The sequence below is a fragment of the Hyperolius riggenbachi genome, chromosome 6 (assembly GCF_040937935.1).
Source record: "Hyperolius riggenbachi isolate aHypRig1 chromosome 6, aHypRig1.pri, whole genome shotgun sequence".
NCBI lineage: Eukaryota > Metazoa > Chordata > Amphibia > Anura > Hyperoliidae > Hyperolius > Hyperolius riggenbachi.
Window position 1 is genome coordinate 38,504,589 of NC_090651.1, and position 19,910 is coordinate 38,524,498.

The 19,910-nt window shown below is 43.5% G+C and overlaps 1 protein-coding gene across 17 annotated transcripts in view; it reads right to left on the bottom strand.

The window, feature by feature from the left end:
- The window catches only part of ADGRL2 (adhesion G protein-coupled receptor L2), a 332,423-nt gene that overhangs the window by 161,670 nt on the left and 150,843 nt on the right, over window positions 1-19,910 (bottom strand). For all 17 annotated transcript variants that reach the window (XM_068239162.1, XM_068239158.1, XM_068239157.1 and 14 more), the window contains exon 3: window positions 17,885-18,098. In XM_068239162.1, coding sequence (XP_068095263.1) covers window positions 17,885-18,098 — 214 coding nt within the window. The remainder of the gene's footprint in view (window positions 1-17,884; window positions 18,099-19,910) is intronic.

Genomic DNA, 19,910 nt, shown 5'->3' on the forward strand with positions numbered 1-19,910 from the left:
GTGAAGCGCATTAAAGATGTGCTAACACCATGTGCAGGTCTGGGAGTACAAGCTATTGTGCCGTGAAGCGGCAAAGACACCGCTCTTTGGAGAAGCTAGCACGCACTATTATGTCACTGATATAAACAGGGAGAGGATCGCTAAATTATAGATGAGGGAAGGAGACGGGCTGACATATGGGAGATCATTCAGGCCTAGGTCTTTAGATTTGGTACACACAGACACACACATGCAAGGATATGGGAGAGAGAGGCTGAACAAGGCTGTGAACTGACATTGGAGGAATAAAGAAAGAGGAAAGCGATGAGAGACCTGCAGACCCAAAAGGCTGTACCCATAATGCACTGAGGCAGAGAAGTGGCTTAAAGGGAACCTGAAGCAAGAGGTATAGGGAGGCTGCCATATTTATTTCCTCTTAAACAATACCAGTTGCTTGGCTGTACTGCTGATCTCTGGCTGCATTGCTGTTTGAATCGCACCGGAAACAAGCATGTTGCTATTATAGTCAAGCTTCAGAAATGCCTGATATGCTTGTTCAGGGTCTATGGCTAAACGTACTAGAAGCAGAGATCAACTGGACTGCCAGGCAACTGGTATTGTTGAAGAGGAAACAAAAATATGGCTGCCTTCATATGCCTCTCATTTGAAGTTCCCTTTAAGGTTAATCTATTGCAGTGGTAGAACACCGATGACAGCCGGGTGGTCACAAAATCTAGCCGGGTGGCGCACCCGGCTAAAAGAGCCTGGGGAGAACCCTGTATTGTAATCTAGCAATAAACAATAGAAGGATGCTTGGGTTGGTTAGCCGGTTTGGCGTGGTAACCATGGCAGTTTCAGTAAGTAAAGTCAAGTGTAGAAGTTAATTAGTTCTAAGCAGCAGCATCAAAAAGCCTTCCTGGACTGAGTGCAATTAACATCCGTACCTGACAGAAGTGGTAATCTGGTCCTCATCCTAAAGTCTCGATCACAATTTTACCACTTTCATGTTCTATGAGAACTTACCTACACAATCTGGTCATAGCATTCAATATCTGTTGGTCCTAAGAATGCATGGAGATGGTAAAATTGGTCAGTCATAGGCCAATCAAAATTGGATGTGTGTATTCACCTTAAAGAAAATCTGTAATATAAAAAAAACCCTCTGGGGGATACTTACCTCGGGAGGAGGAAGCCTCTAGATCCTAACGAGGCTTTCCCCGTCCTCCGGTGTCCCGGCAATCCAGCGCTGCAGTCCCCTGAACCGTGGCGAGGTAAATATTTACCTACCGCGATCCTGCGCAGGTGCACTAGCTGCTCTTCATTCGCTTAAGGCGGATATAGCCGAACCCGATCGGATCCGCTCTACTGCGTAGGCGCGAGTACTTTCGCCTGCGCAGTAGAGCCGATACAATCGGGCATCTTGTGGATTATGCTCCCTTGTACCGCTTGTGTTTCCCTGTGTCCTCCTCTGTCCCCCATGTGTTTGCCTCTGTCCTCCTTGTGTGCCCCTTTGTGCCTCTATGCCCCTTTGTGTCCCTGTGTCGTCCTCTATGCCACTTTTTGTCTCCTTGAGTACTTCGTTTGTCCCAGTGTCCTCCTCTGCATGGGCACAGTACAGGGAGTCCCCGACATTGCTGCGGGTTGGAGGTTCATATTGGCAGGCATTCACAAGTCAGGAACTCCCTGCATTTGGAATACAAGATGCAGTGACTTTCCCCCCCCCACTTTTTGGGGAGAAAAAGTGAGTCTTGTAGTCCAAAAAATACAGTTTATTGTGATGCTAAAAATAACTAGAGCTGATAGCAGAAGGCACCATAGAATATACAGTACAGATTCCTCAATAGATGACTGCATATATAGAATAGGAGATGCAAAGCTAAACCCCCAATGTGGGTACCAAGCCAAAAACACCCAAACCAAAATTTGCATCTCCTTGACCAACTCTATTGGGTACATTCTGTAATGTAATTACCATAATCACTTTCAACCCATGCAACCTACAGGCACCAACTGACTTGGCTACGGAGTCATCTGCTTTTTTTTTTTTTGGAGACAGGCTCTAAATTCTAAACAAGCAGCCTTGCTTTGTCTCCTAACAGTGACCCCTACTGGCCAAAAGGAGATGTCCACAAGACTGTTCGCTGTCCCATATCCCAAGGATTTGAAGTTTCGAAAAAAGACCTAATAGAATTGATTTTTCACACAGGTTAGTTAGAACAGGGTTTTTCCTCAGTCCTCAAGTACCCCCAACAGTGTATGTTTTGCAGAAAAAAAACACAAACATTGACAGGTGAGGTAATTAGTGTCTCAGCAGAGCTCATTAACTACCTCTGTGGATTTCCACCAAACATGAACTGTTGGTGGCACTTGAAGATTGCGTTGAGAAACCCTGATGTGAATATGAGGAAAAGCAAATTTACCTTTAAAACTGGAAAGTTCTTATTTTGCATTACGGAATTGCGCAACCCAATTTGAAATAGTTGTTAAAAACGAAAAAACAAAAACAAAGGCAAGTCTGAAATATAATGCTGAAAACATTTGTCAAACCTAAAAAGGCCGGACCCCAGCTAAATTAGGGCTACTACAAAATGGCTGCCAAGCGACATAAGAGTTCTTCTGTCAATAAAGCTCCACTAATGGGGGAACGAATGATATCGTCTCGGAAAACCGAAGCTGAGCATGTGGCGGCTAAACTCACAAACATGCCCAGGCCGAATAAAGTGGAGAAAATGTGGTGATGAAAGCTTCTGTGAGCTACAAACTACAAGCCTGCCATCAAACGCGTGACGGACAAATCAATACCACCAAGTCCTTTAAAAATGCAACGTTCTTTCGCTAAAGGAAAAAAATGAAAATCAGAAGATGGACATTTTGTTAGACATCTGTGACACAAAAAGGCAAAGAAAGGGATGGATCAAAAAAGAAAATTGGCTGTTTGTTGACACAGGCAAGCGGGACTGCCAGACATCTGCATATTTCACTCCCACAAATTAATAACGTTCCACAGCAAAAACGGAGGGTGGTAGAGGTTTAGATTAAAGAAAGTCTGGAATGCAGATTCTCAATTCATGTAAATAGGCATGCGGAAGTCCATTTTTGATTGGCTAAACATGTCACAGCGCTGACAATTAGCGATACAGCCTTGTTCAGCGTCTGGTGATGAGGGGCCTGCTGCATATATATGAACCTGATGGAACAACAGAAGAGGCAAATTCCACTTACTGACTGACAATTGATCTCATTAAAAACTCTTTGCATTCGGAACATCTAATTGGATATTTCACATATCTTAACAAGATTCAATCTCCGTTAACCACCCCCACCGATGCCCGCTCCTTCGAATGCGGTTCAGACAGGTTTGTATGTGGCGAAAACGCAAAATCAGCTAGCTGAGGCAGTTGTTAAATGGGCAACAACAAAGAATGGCAAAGAAGCATGACAGATGAAGTGCTTGGCACCACTCTCTAAAATTTATATTTTTGTGGAAAAAATATTTTATTGGCACAGTAACCATACACATATTAGAACATTTGGTCAAAGGCATTACAAGCAGCTCCGTGCCATTTTGAAAAATAAGAGCTTAAAGAGAAACCGTAACCAACTTTATCCCAATCAGTAGCTGATACCCCCTTTTCCATGAGAAATCTATTCCTTTTCCCAAACAGATCATCAGGGGGCTTTGTATGACTGATATTGTGGTGAAACCCCTCCCACAGTGTGATGCCACCGCCTCACAGAACTGAGGTTCTGACATCACACTGTGGGAGCCTTGTTGCATTGAGGGAAATAACAGCAGTTTCCAGCTACCAAAAAACAAAAAAACAAACAACATCTCCTTCCAGTGACATCACCTGCCAGCAGTAAAAATGTCACCATGTGTCAAATGTCTGAATGTAAATCAGGGAGAGGAAAGATTTTACATAGCCATTTATTTAGGAAAGGGTTCTTTACAGTAAGAGTGATTAAGATGTGGAATTCATTGCCACAGGAAGTCGTTATGGCAAACTCCATACCTGCATTTAAAGGGGGCTTAGATGCTTTCCTTGCGTTGAAAGACATCCATGGCTACAATTACTAGGTAATGCCTAATGATGTTGATCCAGGGATTTTTATCTGATTGCCATCTGGAGTCAGGAAGGAATTTTTCCCTTTTGGGGCTAATTGGACCATGCCTTGTAAGGGTTTTTTCGCCTTCCTCTGGATCAACAGGGATACGTGAGGGAGAAGGCTGGAGTTGTACTTTGTACTGGTTGAACTCGATGGATGGATGTCTTTTTTCAACCAAAATGCAACTATGTAACAATGAGCAAACACCGAATAAATCATTTATTCATAACTATTGTAAAAGTTAAGCACTTTTTTTAATTACATTATTTTCACTGGAGTCCCTCTTTAATAGTTGAGCTTAAAAGTTAATAGCGGACTGCAATTAGTGAAACTTATCACATAAGATTATTAATGCATGAACTTAATTATATTAACAAAAAGAAAAGAAAAACAAAAATTAGAATGTTCATTTCCATAGTGCAACATTTCTCACAATATATTTTTATAATATTCAGTTTACGGTAAGTTCATGTTTCTATGTTCCGGGCTGTAGTGTACCATGATACAGTCATTCTATCTCTCTGTATTGATCAAAATAAACTTCCCCACTCAATTTTTGGGTGTACCATATCCATATTTCCCATCTTTTAAAGAGACACTGAAGCAAACTTATTTTGCCCATTTTACCTTATAAGTCGCTTCAGTGCTCTCATAACAAGTAATCCGCCGTGTCCCCGCCGCTAAACAAGGGCTACAGAGCCCCCAAATCCCCGGGGGGCAATCCAGCCGGCATTTCCTGGAAGGGGCAGAGCTTTCAGCTTCAGCTCTGCCCCTCCTGATGTCAATTGCGGCGGATCGCCGACTCTCCCCGCCCCTCTCACTTTTCCTTCACAGATCCGAGCGGCGATTGACGTCAGGAGGGGCAGAGCTACAGCTGGAAGCTCCGCCTCTCAGCGCAGCAAAATCCACGACCAAGTTGGTCGTGGATATTTGCAGAGGGATTTGGGGGCTCTGCAGCCCTCATTTAGCGGCGGGGACACGACGGATTAATTGTTATGAGAGCACTGAAGCGACTTGTAAGGTAAAATGTGCAAAATAAGTTTGCTTCAGTGTCTCTTTAAGAAATGTATTCTGTTTCCCTTGTGAAAGAGCAAATTCTTTTTCATATTCACAATTTGTATGACATCTGCAATAGGTGATATTTTATCTTTCCAGTGCCTGGAGAAAGCTACTTTAGCAGCTAAGCACAGCTGTGCAGTTAAGATTTTGGGCGAAAAGTTGCGGCGTTAGGGTGAACTTATGTCCCGTGGCTCTGTGTATTGTAGCCGATATGCTATGCCAAAAGGGGCGAATATACGGGCAGTCCCACCATATATACAGCATAGTTCCCCTATTCCTGCATTCTCTCCAACATTCACTGGAGGCAGACTGATGGAATTTAGCTATTTTTACAGGTACATAATACCAACGGAGTAAGATTTTTTTTTTGATAAAGTTCCCAGTGGGTAACACATCTAGTTAATTTTAGTGACCTCTTAAAAGCTTCTATCCACTGCGACTGTGAAATTTATATAACAGGTTACCAGCCATTTCTACGGTGGCGACTTTACAAAGAACGTAAGCGAGTTTATAACCAAAACCCAGTTCATCTGAAAATTTGTTTTAAAAAAAATTGAAAGCCCTTTTCTTTCTCAATCATCATAAAAAAAACACAAAAACTGTCTGGGGGAAATTTTATTTGCATGGATTACAAGGGGAAGCTGTGGCGCAGACACGCGCGGCCTGCTCTGGCTGGCGTACAACGCTTTTTTTTTCTTTTCCATCGAACAGACCACAAACCACCTGTGTTTAGGTTTGCGAGTCACAATACTTAAGGGTTTCTTGAGCAAATTCTAATTTTTCTCCCCCCCCCCCCCCCCACCCCCCTCACTCTCTCTCTCTCCCAAAGCGTAAAAAAGCCCATTTGAATTTTGAAGGGTGCTTTGTCGCTAAAGCGACGTCATCCAGTTCTGTCACGGCTCCTGCGAGTCCTTGATCTGAGCCCCGCGTGCTCCGCTGGCGTTTTTAGATGCTAGCCCGGTTTACAAAGTTATATTCAATGAATTTCGCTATAAAACCATGAACCTTAACAACGATTTTAATTGCCCCACATAGGAAACCACATCACATGTTAATTCCTAGCTACAGAGAGGAGGCGGACCATCGCCTTTGCAATCTATAGCGCCACTAAGACCTCTCAGCTATTTGGCTAACTTTGCTTGGCGATACCCAATGCAATTAATTATATTTTTTTGATGTTAATAGCCTCTGTCAGGTTTCGAGCTCGAGTCCTCTTTGATGAATATTTAAATTATATTTGAATAAAAATAATTCTTGGTTACATTTCATCTTCGGAAAAATCAGCGTGGCTCACGGAAGGGGGAAGGGGGGTAAATATTCTTTGCGGTAAAGGCGGCGATAAATGGCTACATGAGTGCAGGTATAAAAATCCTCAATCACCTCAGTAGATGTTAAATCTCGGAACATGGATAATGCAGTCTGCACACTTATGGTAATATAAATGGCTCCCATTCCAATTGTGGAACACATTACCCTGAATAAATAGGTTTTTTTCTGCCATTCAAAATTCAGCTAGGTCACTTTTGACATTTTGAAGTCAAGGGGAAAGGAAAGTGAAGTCCCTACAGGCTGTATAAATAAAACTTTTCTTCAGAAGGAAGGAGAAATTACTTTTTTGTGTGTGTCAAACAAGGCTTAAAGAGAATCTGTACTCTAAAATTCTAACAATAAAAAGCATACCATTCTATTCATTATGTTCTCCTGGACCCCTCTGAGCGGTTTCTGCCACTCCCTGCTGCAATCCTGGCTTGTAATTGCCAGTTTTAGGCAGTGTTTACAAACAAAAGACATGGCATGTGATAGGCTGAGAGGAGCTCAGTCTGTGACTCATACAGAGCCTGCAGGGGGCGTGGAGAGGGTGTGTATAACTTCTATCCAATCACAAGCAGAGCAGCACATTCTTGCCTGAGTGCCTGAGCCCGACAAAGCCGGAAAGAAGAGGAAAGAAGATTATATTATATAACAGAGATAATACAGCCACTGTGCAATGAGGAAAGGCTGCAGTAAGACAGACCACATTAGAACAGGTATAGGAACTTATAGGATGGAAGAAATAAGGCTGAAGATTTTGTTACAGAGTCTCTTTAAAGCAGCACAGTCCTATCAAGCAATGCTAATGCCCTGAGACTGAGACCTAGTGGGCTCTGCCACACATTCATTGTTTTGAGACAGAAACATGGATTAGTGTAGTTTTGCTTTAAAGTGAACCAAGCAACACTTTAAGTACCCAGGACACATCAATAGCACATTAAAAATGTATGCCAACAGTGTGGCTCATTATAAAAAAAAGCACAATGTTACCACTTTTTAGATTGAAAAGCTTAGCAGAAGCCTTTATTACCCTACTTCCATGACCTGCCCGACCACAGAAATTGCAGGCAGATAAGGACTGATGTAATCATTTTATAGCACACATTAGCAGAGAGAAAACAAACACTTTCATCAGAGGGGGGTGGGGGGGAGTAGATAGAACACTGTGCGTCTACGGGTTTAGAGAAGCGACAGAAGCTATTTTCACACCTTCCCTTGGATAAACAATGGGCAGCTAGAAGGGGGGGGGAGGAACATGGCAGCTTCTATAGCTATTAGAAACCAGGACAAACTGCAGAAAAAAAGGGAGAGCTTGGTTCGCTTTAAAGAATACCTGAAGAGAGAGAAATATGGGGGCTAGCATCATTTCTTTGTCACCACCTAAGTGCGATAGGCGGGATTAGCAGGGAATGTGCTCTCGCATGTGCGCTCCCTGCTGAGACCCAAAGCGGGAATCCGTGATCAGCCTGCCAGCTGCGATCGGAGCTGGCAGGCTGCTAGAAACAAACAAATAAATAACTGTACAGTGCTGCACTCTAGCGCAGTGCTGTACAGGTGTGTGTGTGTGTGTGGGGGGGGGGGGGGTGATCTAAAATAAAAAAAAATCTTTTTTTCAATTAACAACAAAACTAAGAATAGCAGCAGGAATCAGAGACCACCAAAAGACTGCTCTACTAGCGGGAAGAAAAGGAGGTAAAATTAATTTGGGTGGTAAGTTGTATTGCAGAGTAATAAACTGTTAAAACTGTTAAGTGCTGCATTGTAAAAAAAAAATCGCCTGGTCACTAGTGGGGGTATAAACTTCTGGTCCTCGAGAGGTTAATGCGTCATCGAAAGGTGAAGATTTATCAATGATTTTGCAATATTATTATTCTATTTATTTACCTTTTTGCTTGACTAAAGGATTCCTAAGGGAAAGCATCTATGAATATAAGCTACAATGACTGGAACAAAGTAATTGCCAGTTATAACGTGGCTTTTTCCTGGACCTGCTCTATTCCTTTGGGACGACGTACTCCCCATTACGCTCCATTATCAGGACTATTAATCATTAATTCACCCATCTTTCCGCTTAACAATCTACCAGTAATGGTCACTTTATCAAAAAAGCCAAATTATACATCAGACGAGAGACGGAGAGGCAAGCGTCCCATCCGATACAGGACGCGAAGGGATAATGAGAGCGGCCAGTCAATCAGGACATTACGAAAAAAAACGCTTCCAATTAACGGTGCTCGGAGTGTGTTCACTGCCCCACTCGATACAAATGGTAATTAATCATCCGCAGAAAATGAAAAAAAAAAAAAAAGATTAAATATTCAAAGCGCTCCTGTGTCGATATCGCTGATAGTGCCTTAGGTGGATATTGACAAACTGAGCAGGAGTAATGATGGACTGAATCCCGCCATCCTGTCCTGCTGTCATCGCAAATATACATGGATCAGGATGGCACGGTGATAACAGCGATGACAATAGCAGGAATAAAACTGCACAGGTCTTTTCTTCTCGGATCTCGTTTCTTGAATTGTTCAGAATTTCCTCTCTGCTCTAAAATATAAGTAACAGCATAATAACCTTGGGCCTGTTTCCACTACACGCAGATTGGATGCAGAATGGATGCAGAAAAACTGACTCCAATGAATGCCTATGGGAAAATCTGCATCAGAAAACCTGCGTTTAGTGGAAACAGGCCCATAGGCATTCATTGGAGTCAGTTTTTCTGTGTCCATTCTGGATCCAATCTGCATGTAGTGGAAACAGGCCCTAAAGAGTACCTGAGGTGATGTGGGGAGGGGGGGGGGGGGGGGGGGGTGGGGGGGGACTGACGGCGCCATGTTCCCTGCTGCAGGGCAGGACATGTCTCTTCCACCAAACCCCCGCCCCCACGAAATGGTAGTCACTATTCCGGAGGGTAAGGGAGGAGATATGTATTGCCTGTTTAAAAGCCCACTGTGGGTGTTCCTGCAGGCCTTCCAATGCAGCCCTGTCTCTTCACGTCCATGCCCCCTGCTGCTGCCCCGCCTCCCTGCAGCTCTACCAGCCTCCTGACAGTAAAAGGAGAAGACTGTAGGCCACAGGAGCGGCAGAGATGACAGCCACCTGATCCGCCCAGCCCCCCCCCCCCCCCCCCCCCATCAGGTAATTTACTGCCCCACCTCGAGTTCTCTTTAAAGAAAAAACATTTCTTGGTTACAGCTGATACAAACCCTGCAACAAGGGCCAGTTCACACTTGCTTAAAAAAAAATGTACCAGTTCAGGACGTTTTTTAAACTCCGCTTAAAGGACAACATGTTGAACACAAAAGACAAGGCCATGTCTGGCTACATATCCGTAAGCAGTGGCTGCATGGCGTAATTGTTAAGGGCTCTGCCTCTGACACAGGAGACCAGAGTTCAAATCTCAGCTCTGTCTGTTCAGTAAGCCACCACCTATTCAGTAGTAGACCTTAGGCAAGCCTTCCTAACACTGCTACTGCCTATAGAGCATGCCCTAGTGGCTGCAGCTCTGGTGCTTTGAGTCCGCCAGGAGAAAAGTGTGATATAAATGTTATTTGTCTTGTCTACTTTTTCTCTTGTATTGAGCATAAATGGTAAATTTTAGGCCAGCTTCAGTTACTACTGTTGTGGTACAGTGGTTAGGGTGCATGCCCACCACACAGTGAGACCCAGGTTCAAATCCCAGCCAATGTGAGTTGGCTTTTATGCTACAAATCCTTAAAGGGAACCTAAACGTAGAAGGATATGGATTTTTCCTTTTAAAATTATACCAGTTGCCTGAATCGCCTGCTGATCCTGTGTCTCTAATACCTTTAGCCACAGCCCCTGAACAAGCATGCAGATCAGGTGTTCTGACTGAAGTCAGACTGGATTAGCTGCATGCTTGTTTCAGGGTGTGATTCAGCCACTATTGCAGTCACAAAGATCAGCTGGACTGCCAGGCAACTGGTATTGTTTACAGGAAACATCCATATCACTCTCAGTTAAGGTTCCCTTTAAGCAACCTAATGTTTCTATTGCATTGAGCATAAATGGTAAATTTTAGGCCAGCTTCAGTTACTACTGCTGTGGTACAGTGGTTAGGGTGCATGCCCACCACACAGTGAGATCTGGGTTGATTCCCAGCCATGGTATGATGTAAACTGGTTTTTGAAATCGTATAATTCCCTGGCAGATGAGACCCTCCTCCCTCCGGTAGGAGGGAATAGGTAGAAGGGTAGATGGGAGGAGGGAGGTGGGAGGAGCAGAGTGTGTAGCAGCTGTCCCATAACTAATTAGTGTAGGCAGACAACTGAGTCAAATGGTATAAGGACCTTGCTTGGAGGAGGGACGGTGGGGCGGGCCTCTAGTAGTGAGAGCAGTGTGTTTGGCAATAATGTGTCTGCTGATAGTGATATGGAGGGTCAAAGTTTTGCTCAATAGAGCATTATGGGGCGAATCAGACTTCAGCAAAAGTTCGCCTGATGCAGGCGAACTCGAACCCCCAAAGATCGCCTGAAACCGTTCGCAGGCGAACCGTTCGCGACATCTCTACTTGTCAGATCTGACAATGGTCAGAAACACCTGATCTGCTTCATGCTTGTTCAGGTGCTATTGCTAAAAGTATTAGAGGCTGAGGTTCAGCAGGGCTGCCAGGCAACTGGTATTGCTAAAAAGGAAATAAACATGGCAGCCTCCATATACCTCTGATTACAGTTGTCCTTTAAATGCAGGAAGCTGATCCTATGTAAAAAAAAAAAATATATAAAAAGAATCTGCTTCCACTTAAATAAAAACAAACAAACACAGATCCGTTCGCTACGGAGCACGGGATAGAACGCAACTTGGCACCGGATGGGAAAATGTGTCCACTGCAAGCCTATGAGAATGTTCTCAGTAGGCTAGTCGCACATCCACATCGCCCGTTTCGATCGCCGTAGTGGCGCGTTACTCATGAGTCCTATTGTCCATCGCAGACGCTTGTTCCCTTCTAAACAGCCTGATGGCCTGTATTAGCACAGGGATCTCCACTGGGCTTCAAAAGACCAATGGGAATCCTCAGCAAGAGAGTGTGTTCTCATTGGTTCATGTTGGACCAATGAAAATTCTCCCTGTTGCTAGGCAGAATTGGCCTGCTGCAGCCTATGAAGAGCCCCATGCTTCTGCCAGCCTCTGGGCTGAATGGATGGACCGAACGGCGCCAGTGGGACAGGTGGACTGCGATGCGTACGGGCGGATGTGATCAACGCAAGAGCAGATGGGCGGATGTGGAACGGACTGGATGAATGTTGCTTGTGGGTGCAGAACAACCGGAACGCATCTGCCTTTCGGATGCGCTTACCGTTTCCGTGTGAAGTGCACTGGTGTGAACCGGCCCTAAATCTGCAGTATGTCCACTTCCTGCCTTCGTGAAATGTGAATACAAGGAGAAAATATTTGCATCTCATTGACCACAACTTATTTGCCAGCAAGTCTTGTAAGCGGAGTCTAGGTCTGGACAAGTAGATGCAAATAACTTCGAGTTGATGCAAATTTATATGTACATTTATGCAGCTTGAAAATGAACCAATTAAATCCTGCTGAGGTAAAATTCAATGGGTTTATTTTCAAGATGCATACATTTTTCATACAAATTTGCATACATTTGCATCGATTCAAAGTTATTTGCATCTACTAGACCATCACTACTGGTTACCGCTTTTGTAAAGCAGCCACTTGTACAACAGAGGTCAAATCTCCTGACTTGTCCTCGGATAATTTTTACATGGATTCAGCTTTACCACACACAGGTAAAATTAGTCACATTCTCAAAACACAAAACTTCCAAGGTTATACCAGCAGGTGGCGCTCAAAACAAAAAAAAAAATGTAAAAAACGGATTTATAAACGTTCCTAGTTATCCAATTATTAGTGCTAAACCTAATAAAACGATTTGAAAAAAAAAAGCCCTTTCTGTAGAAATGAATAAGCTTTGCTTCCACATTTTTTTTTTCAATGCAATCATTAAAAATAAACAGGCTAAATTCTGTTAAAGGTTCACCATAGCTACTTCATTAATGGCCACAGCTGAACTACAATCAGTTCTGCCGCCCGCACAATACCTGCCTGCCGACAAAAGCGCTCAGCGGAGATTGCCCAGACTTCCGCGCGCCAATATACCATCTATGTGTTTTCCCTCACACAAAAGAGAGTGTGTTCCATTAGTAGTGCAAACTGTGCAGATAATATTCCAGGGGGTCTATTCACACCTTCACAGCATTCAATAACTTTCCACAAGCTTTTAAAAAGGAGGTGAGAGATGAAATACAGCCAGCGAGCTGATGTATAGGAACCGCACAGAAAAATAATACAATCCGGGAAATAAATCCAACAAGTACAGTACGAAAATGCAGCTTTGCCTCGGCAACGTAGGATTGTGATTTCTGATTGGTTACTGCGGACTACAAAGTGGATTTTATATAGGTTACACGCAATGTGTGAAATCCCAAGCATTCTACAGAACACCTACATCGGGTCAGGTACAGTACGAAATTCTATCGCACATCACACTTTGCTTAAAGTGTAACGGTCGGGCAGAAAATCAAAAATCAATTCTTTATTTTTATCTGGTAAACAAGTAATAAGCATGCTAACCAGGGAATCCAAAAGTTAAAATCACTAAATCCCTGTTACTTTTCTTGTTGATAAGTGATCATTCCCCAGTTTACCACCTGACTCTTATTTGGTACATTGCCAAACAAAGGAAGTTGCAGTGCATGCTGGGTTGTCCTTTTTTGCTTCTCTACTTTCCCCTCAGACTTCACTAATGCAGCCTGATTGGCTGAAGCCTTTTTTCCCTCCTGTTTTTCCCTCCTACACCTCTGTTCCTCTCTGATTGGCCAATATTTCTCATGCTGAGACAGTGCACTTTCTAGAAGGGCAGACAATGCATACACAAAAATAGCCACAGTTAAAATGGGAAATGCTAAGAAGGATTTTCTCATTTTTACTGTAGAAAAATCACGAATATCAAAAAGTGGACAGTGCAATACATATGTTATGTAAGTAGACATATGTACCATAAGTATTTATCTACTTATGTGGGGTTTTTTATGTATGGCTGACAGCTCCTTTTTAAATTGAAAAATTATAACTATCCTACTACTCCTAAAAATGACCCGTTTTTTGAAAGATAGAAATAGGGCTTTGAATTTTAAATTCTATTTTTCCCATCCAGAAAAATGTAATAATGGGCAGCATAGTGGCATGGTGGTTAGCTCTCTCACCTTGCAGCACTGGTGGCATGGTGGTTAGCTCTCACCTTGCAGCACTGGTGGCATGGTGGTTAGCTCTCACCTTGCAGCACTGGTGGCATGGTGGTTAGCGCTCACCTTGCAGCACTGGTGGCATGGTGGTTAGCTCTCACCTTGCAGCACTGGTGGCATGGTGGTTAGCTCTCTCACCTTGCAGCACTGGTGGCATGGTGGTTAGCTCTCTCACCTTGCAGCACTGGTGGCATGGTGGTTAGCTCTCTCACCTTGCAGCACTGGTGGCATGGTGGTTAGCTCTCATCTTGCAGCACTGGTGGCATGGTGGTTAGCTCTCTCACCTTGCAGCACTGGTGGCATATTGGTTAGCTCTCATCTTGCAGCGCTGGGTCCCTGGTTTGAATTTGGTTTCAATGGAGTTTTTAAGTTCTCCCCGTGTCTGCGTGAGTTTCCTCCGGGGCAATCCAGTTTCCTCCCACATCCCCAAAACATACAGATAAGTGAATGGTATCCCCCCCTCAATTGGCCCTAGACTGCAATACATACACTACATGATACATAGACATGTGACTATGGTCGGGATTAGACTGTGAGCCCCTCTGAGGGACAGTCATGACATGTAAAGCATTATGGAAGAGGAAGCTGGAAAAAAGGGCGCATGAGCCCTTAGAGAACAAACAACAAAGTCATGGGCGCCTATTGTAAAAACCGCCATTTGGGGCAAAGGAAGGAAATTTGGGCGCATGGCAGCACCCGCTAATGGGCACCTCCTGGTGCTAAAATTAAATGCGGTTTTTACAATGGCTGCAATATGTGGCAAGGAGGCTAAAGCTCAGCGCCTGAATAGCGTCAGTGACAGCATCATGGGCGTTGGCGTTTGCGGAAACTCCAATAGCGGCATTGCATAGTGGCAGCTAGGGGAGGGAGGGTTAGGCACCGTAAGGAAAGGAGGGGGTCTTAGGATGCAACTAGGCACCACCAGGAGGGTCTTAGGGTTATCCACCCCTAGGGGGGGATTTAGGATTATGCAGCACTAGTGGGGGTCTATGGTTAGGCATCGGGGGGGGGGGGGCATCTTAGGTTAAGGCACCACCAGGAAGTGTCCTAGGGTTGAGCACCACTGGGGGTGGGGTCTTTAGGGTTTGGCATCAGTAGAGGGAGGTTTCTGAGTGAGAGTAGGGTTAGGTTTAGCTATAGTAAAATATCGCTAAACATTACCTATATTTTACTATCGGAATCCTGCAGTAGAATATCGCTAATTATAGCGGTATTCTACTAACGGCAATCTCCTGCGCCTCTTTTTCCACGTATGCTACGGAAGATGTCAGCGATATATAAATACTAAATATTTCAAAATTTCCCATTATTATTATGCCATCCATTTTAAATAGGGGAATTGTAGAGCGGGAACTGGGGCCCACGAGGACCACGCAGAGAAAATATAGGCTGCTCATCTCCGATGCCTTTCACAGCGCTGAACCATTAGATCAGGCAGAGACTTACAACACTCATAATCCCCTAGCCTAAGACGACTGAAGTTGACATGACAGGTAACTGAAGGAGACAATTTCCCAAGAGCCCTGATGTACAGACTGGCGGCACAAAGGATAGGAGAAGTGCATCGAGATCTGATGAGCGGTAATTGGTCCTGGGGTACGGAGGCAAATACCAGGAGATCGCTAAGGCAACAACGCGGCGACAAATCACTCCCAATCCCGTGCAGGAGAAGAAAAAAATGAAACTGTTTAAAAGAACGAGAGATGAAAACATTTACCAATTAAGTGTTGCTCTGTGTCCCAGTGTAAATATTTTTCCCGCTGGTTTTATAGAGAGCAGCTGGGCAACACTTTGCTAAAACGCTACTCTGGACCTTACAAGACTCCGACCAATACCGGGGATCAGAGAAGCCTTTTTAACCAAATAAAAGGAGGAACAAAAGGGACACTTGACGTGCTCTGGTTACCAAACGGCATCTTCAGAAAACATGGCTCTCCGAGTCAGACGGTTTCATGTCACTTGTGACCGGAGGAACCTTGCACACCGCTTGGAGGTCACGAGAAAAATGAATATTTCATAAACGAGAGACAGAAATCAGGATGAAATACACACGAAAACACAAACAGCCGTACTTCGCTGGAAAGGTCAAAGTGTTTGACAAAACTAGGATTCTACGGAAATTTTGAGCTACACATAAAGAGGTTTCTCCAAAGCTAAACCCAACAGATTTTTCTTACTTGTAGACCCCCGAACCAAAAATGCTCAAAAAAAAAAAAATCAACTTTTTTTTTTTACATGTCTGTTCTGTGAAATCTGTAGCCATGCTAAATGTAGGTCTGACTGCCGAAGTCATACTTCTACATACAGCTGCAAATTGTAGCCCATTCAAAATACAGCATCAGGTGGGCTCGATGGCATAGTGGAAAGCAGTATTTGCACTCCCCTCACAGCTTTAGAACCCAGGTTCAGCCATGACACAATCTTCACTTTTTCTCCATGTGTGCATGGGTTTCCTGCAGGCCTCTCTGTTTCTTCCGACATCCGAAAACCATACTGGTAAGTTATCTGGTTCACACCCAAATGAGTTGTAGACTACAGGAGTTAAAGAGAAACCGTGACCAAGAATTGAAGATTCATCCCAATCAGTAGCTGATGCCCACTTTTACACAAGAAATCTATTCCTTTTCACAAACGGATCATCAGGGGGCGTTGTATGGCTGAAATTGTGGTGAAACCCCTCCCACAGGAAACTGTGAGGACCATGGTCCTGGCAGTTTCCTGTCTGTGAACCTCATTGCATTGTGGGAAATAGCTGTTTACAGCTGATTCCAACTGCCAAAAAAGCAAGCAGCATCTCCTTCCACTGACATCACCTGATAGCAGTAAAAATGTCAAATAGGCAAACACTGACTAAATCATTTATACATAATTATTGTAAAAATGAAGCACCTTTTTCATTACATTATTTTCACTGGAGTTCCTCTTTAAATGATGTCCAATAAGGAACATTTAAGGACATGACTATGTATTATGTAAAATACTGCAAAAGACGTGCAATATAAACAGTTTGTATAGCACTCTGCATGCTTTGGTAGAGTTTATGTATTAACACTAACACTAGAACATGTACAATACCGCAAGAAATTGACGTACAACGCACCAAATCAAAGCCGTGCATATTAATATTTTAGAGGCACAAATATGTGCTCCTCTAAAATTCATTTATAGGGTACATAAAGCTGTTTTAGCTATGATGATGTGGTCTAACAAGAACAAAATACACACTAAGTCTCTTCTTTAGGTCTAGGGACGTATGTTATATTTTGAATGGACTACCGTACATTTTTTAGACCTTTCTGCAATTGTTTTCTGTGCATGTAGTGCAGCTAAGTTTTCTCTGCTCACTCAAACCTGCTGCATCTGCTCACACACAAGTCAACCAATCAGAGTTTGAAGGACGCAAGAGAGAATTTGTATAACCTAAGCTGTAGTTTAAGGTCTTCTCCTACCTGCTCGCTTTGGACTGTGACAGAATTGAGTGTGGCCAGAGGCAACAAGCACGAGTCAGCAGAGAAAGAAAGACTGCATATAGATCAGTCAACAAAGTATGCAATCATCGGTTGGTATTGTCACAAGACTGAGCCCAATTAGAACAGTGAAGCATACATTTCCTTTTAAAGAGACACTGAAGCGAAAAAAAAATTATAATGAATTGGTTGTGTAGTAGGGATAATTAGTGGGACATTAGTAGCAAAGAAAATATTCCCATATTTTTATTTTCAGTTATATAGTGTTTGGTATAACATTGCATTATTCTCTAATATTTGCAGTTTACACACTACTCAGCATTCTAAATTGTTTTACAGAGCAAGCCAGTGAACGTTTGAATTGTCTTCTGGAGAGAAAAAAAAATACAGTGACTGACAGTTGAGATAATAAGCTTCAGAAGACAGAGCTCTCTGTGGCTTTGAAAGTCGTGGAGCTCAATGGCTCTTTTGCATAGATAACAACTGGAGTTTCCTAACTCTTCCTGCACTGGAAACAATATTAGACTTGTCTCTACTCCTAATGTTTTATTTCTTAGCTGTACTACACATACAAATCATTATGTCAATGTGTTGGTTTTTTTTGCTTCAGTGTCTCTTTAACCAAAGGCAACATTTTGACTGTTTTCATGTAGTTGGGTTAGAAAGGTCCATTGATCGTACCTCTGCGACATGATTTTGTAGGCGTCTGGTAGATGGCAGTCTGTGTTTTCCATCTGAAAGGGGTCTGCGTCGCAGATCTTGTCGTCCGTGCGACCATAGTTGGCACTTTCAATCATAATGACATCACTTCCCGGACATCGGAGGTCGATGGGATATCCTTCACAGGCAAGTTCCCGCCGTACTAAGCCAAAAGGCAGTGCTGCTCGGGTAAACCCTAGAAAATACAAATAAGAGGAAAAAAATTACCCACTGATTTTTTATTATTATTATTATTTAACATATGTACATTTAGGCCGCTTACACACAGGGACGTTACAGGCGCACGTTAGTAACGCTCCCCCAACGCACAGCAATGTAACACAAGTGGGCTGTTCACACTGCCCACGTTGCGTTACATGTAACGCTGCACGTTGTCGGGAAAGTGCAGCATGCTACGGCGTTAGAGCGGCTATAGCCGCGTTAGACTGTTTGCACATGCGCATTGGGGGAGGGCGGAGAGGAGGCGGGGAGAGCCAGCTACAGTAGCCGCGCACATGGCTACTTAATATTCACTGCACTGGCGGCAGCTGATTGGCCGGCGGGACCACGTGATGCGGAGTGTCTCGCTCCGCATCACGTGGTCCCGCCGGCCAATCAGCGCCACTCTGGGAGACCTTATAGGGATAGAGCCGCCTAACGCGGCTCACTCTACCGTCCTATCTTGCAGCACCATACGTTGTGTTAGGTGCACGTTATGCGACCTTAACGTGCCACCTAACGCAACGTCTTGGTGTGCAAGTAGCCTTAAAGTGTACCCGAGGCGATATACGACATGATGAAATAAACATGTGTATGTACAGTACCAAATATTAATAACCAGGCTGTTTTGCTGCCAGAGTTAATGTATATGCATGGAAGTGACAGCTTTGTCTTGTCAGTACCTTGTCTTCTTGGGAATATAGCAAACATTACTGATAAGCAAATCACAGCCATAAAAGTTTTCCTGGCAGAATACAACCTCTGAGGACAGGGAGAGATAAAATACAGGAACTATTGACCTTTTCCTAACTCTGGGGCATGTAATAGGCTGCCACTGATTAGAGACAGTAAAACATTCAACCTGTAAATGTTTAAATGTAAAAGAAAACCCTGGGATGCTTAAAAAAAAAAAAACCTCATGTTCACTTTAATCATAACAATATTGCCATTTTTCAGTTTTCATATTCTATAGAGCGGCGGTAGGGAACCTTAGCTGTCCACCTGTGATAAAACCACAAATCCCAGCATGCATTTGCCTTTATTAATCATGACTGTGGCTGTCAGACTCCTGCAATGCATTGTGAGACTTGTAGTTCCAGCTGGAGAGCCAAGGTTCCCTATCCCTAGCTATAGAGGGTTATTCTTGGAAACAAAATATCTCCATGAAAAACATTATCTTTGTTTTAGATAAAGTGGCTAGAGCTTTTTTTAAACCCCCGTTTGTGTCACCACTGACGAGCTCTTTCGTTGCAGGCCCTGGGGGCTTCCAAGGTTTTAATATGAACCCTGGTGGTCACAGGGAGAGGAAATTAGTAATAAAAACATGATGGGCATTCTAACTCTTTACCTCCCTACTGAAGAGAGGTTTAATTGTTGTTAACACCATTCCACCCAGGTGAGAACACAGACAGGAATAAAAACGCAAAAACAAGCTCTCTATGCCTACCCACACTATCCACACTATCCAAAACTAAATAACAATATGAATGTGGCCACACAGCATACAAACTTGAATATTTATTTTCAATGTGAGAATTACAACCAATTTTTCTGATTATCATATTCTGACCAATGTATCACACATGTTTAATTTTTCCCCCAATTAAAGAGAACCCGAGGTGGGTTTGAAGAATATTCTCTGCATACAAAGGCTGGATTTGCCTATACAGCCCAGTCTCTGTTGCTATCCCAAACCCCCCTAAGGTCCCCCTGCACTCTGCAATCCCTCATAAATCACAGCCACGCTGCTGACAAACAGCTTGTCAGAGCTGGCTGTGTTTATCTCTAT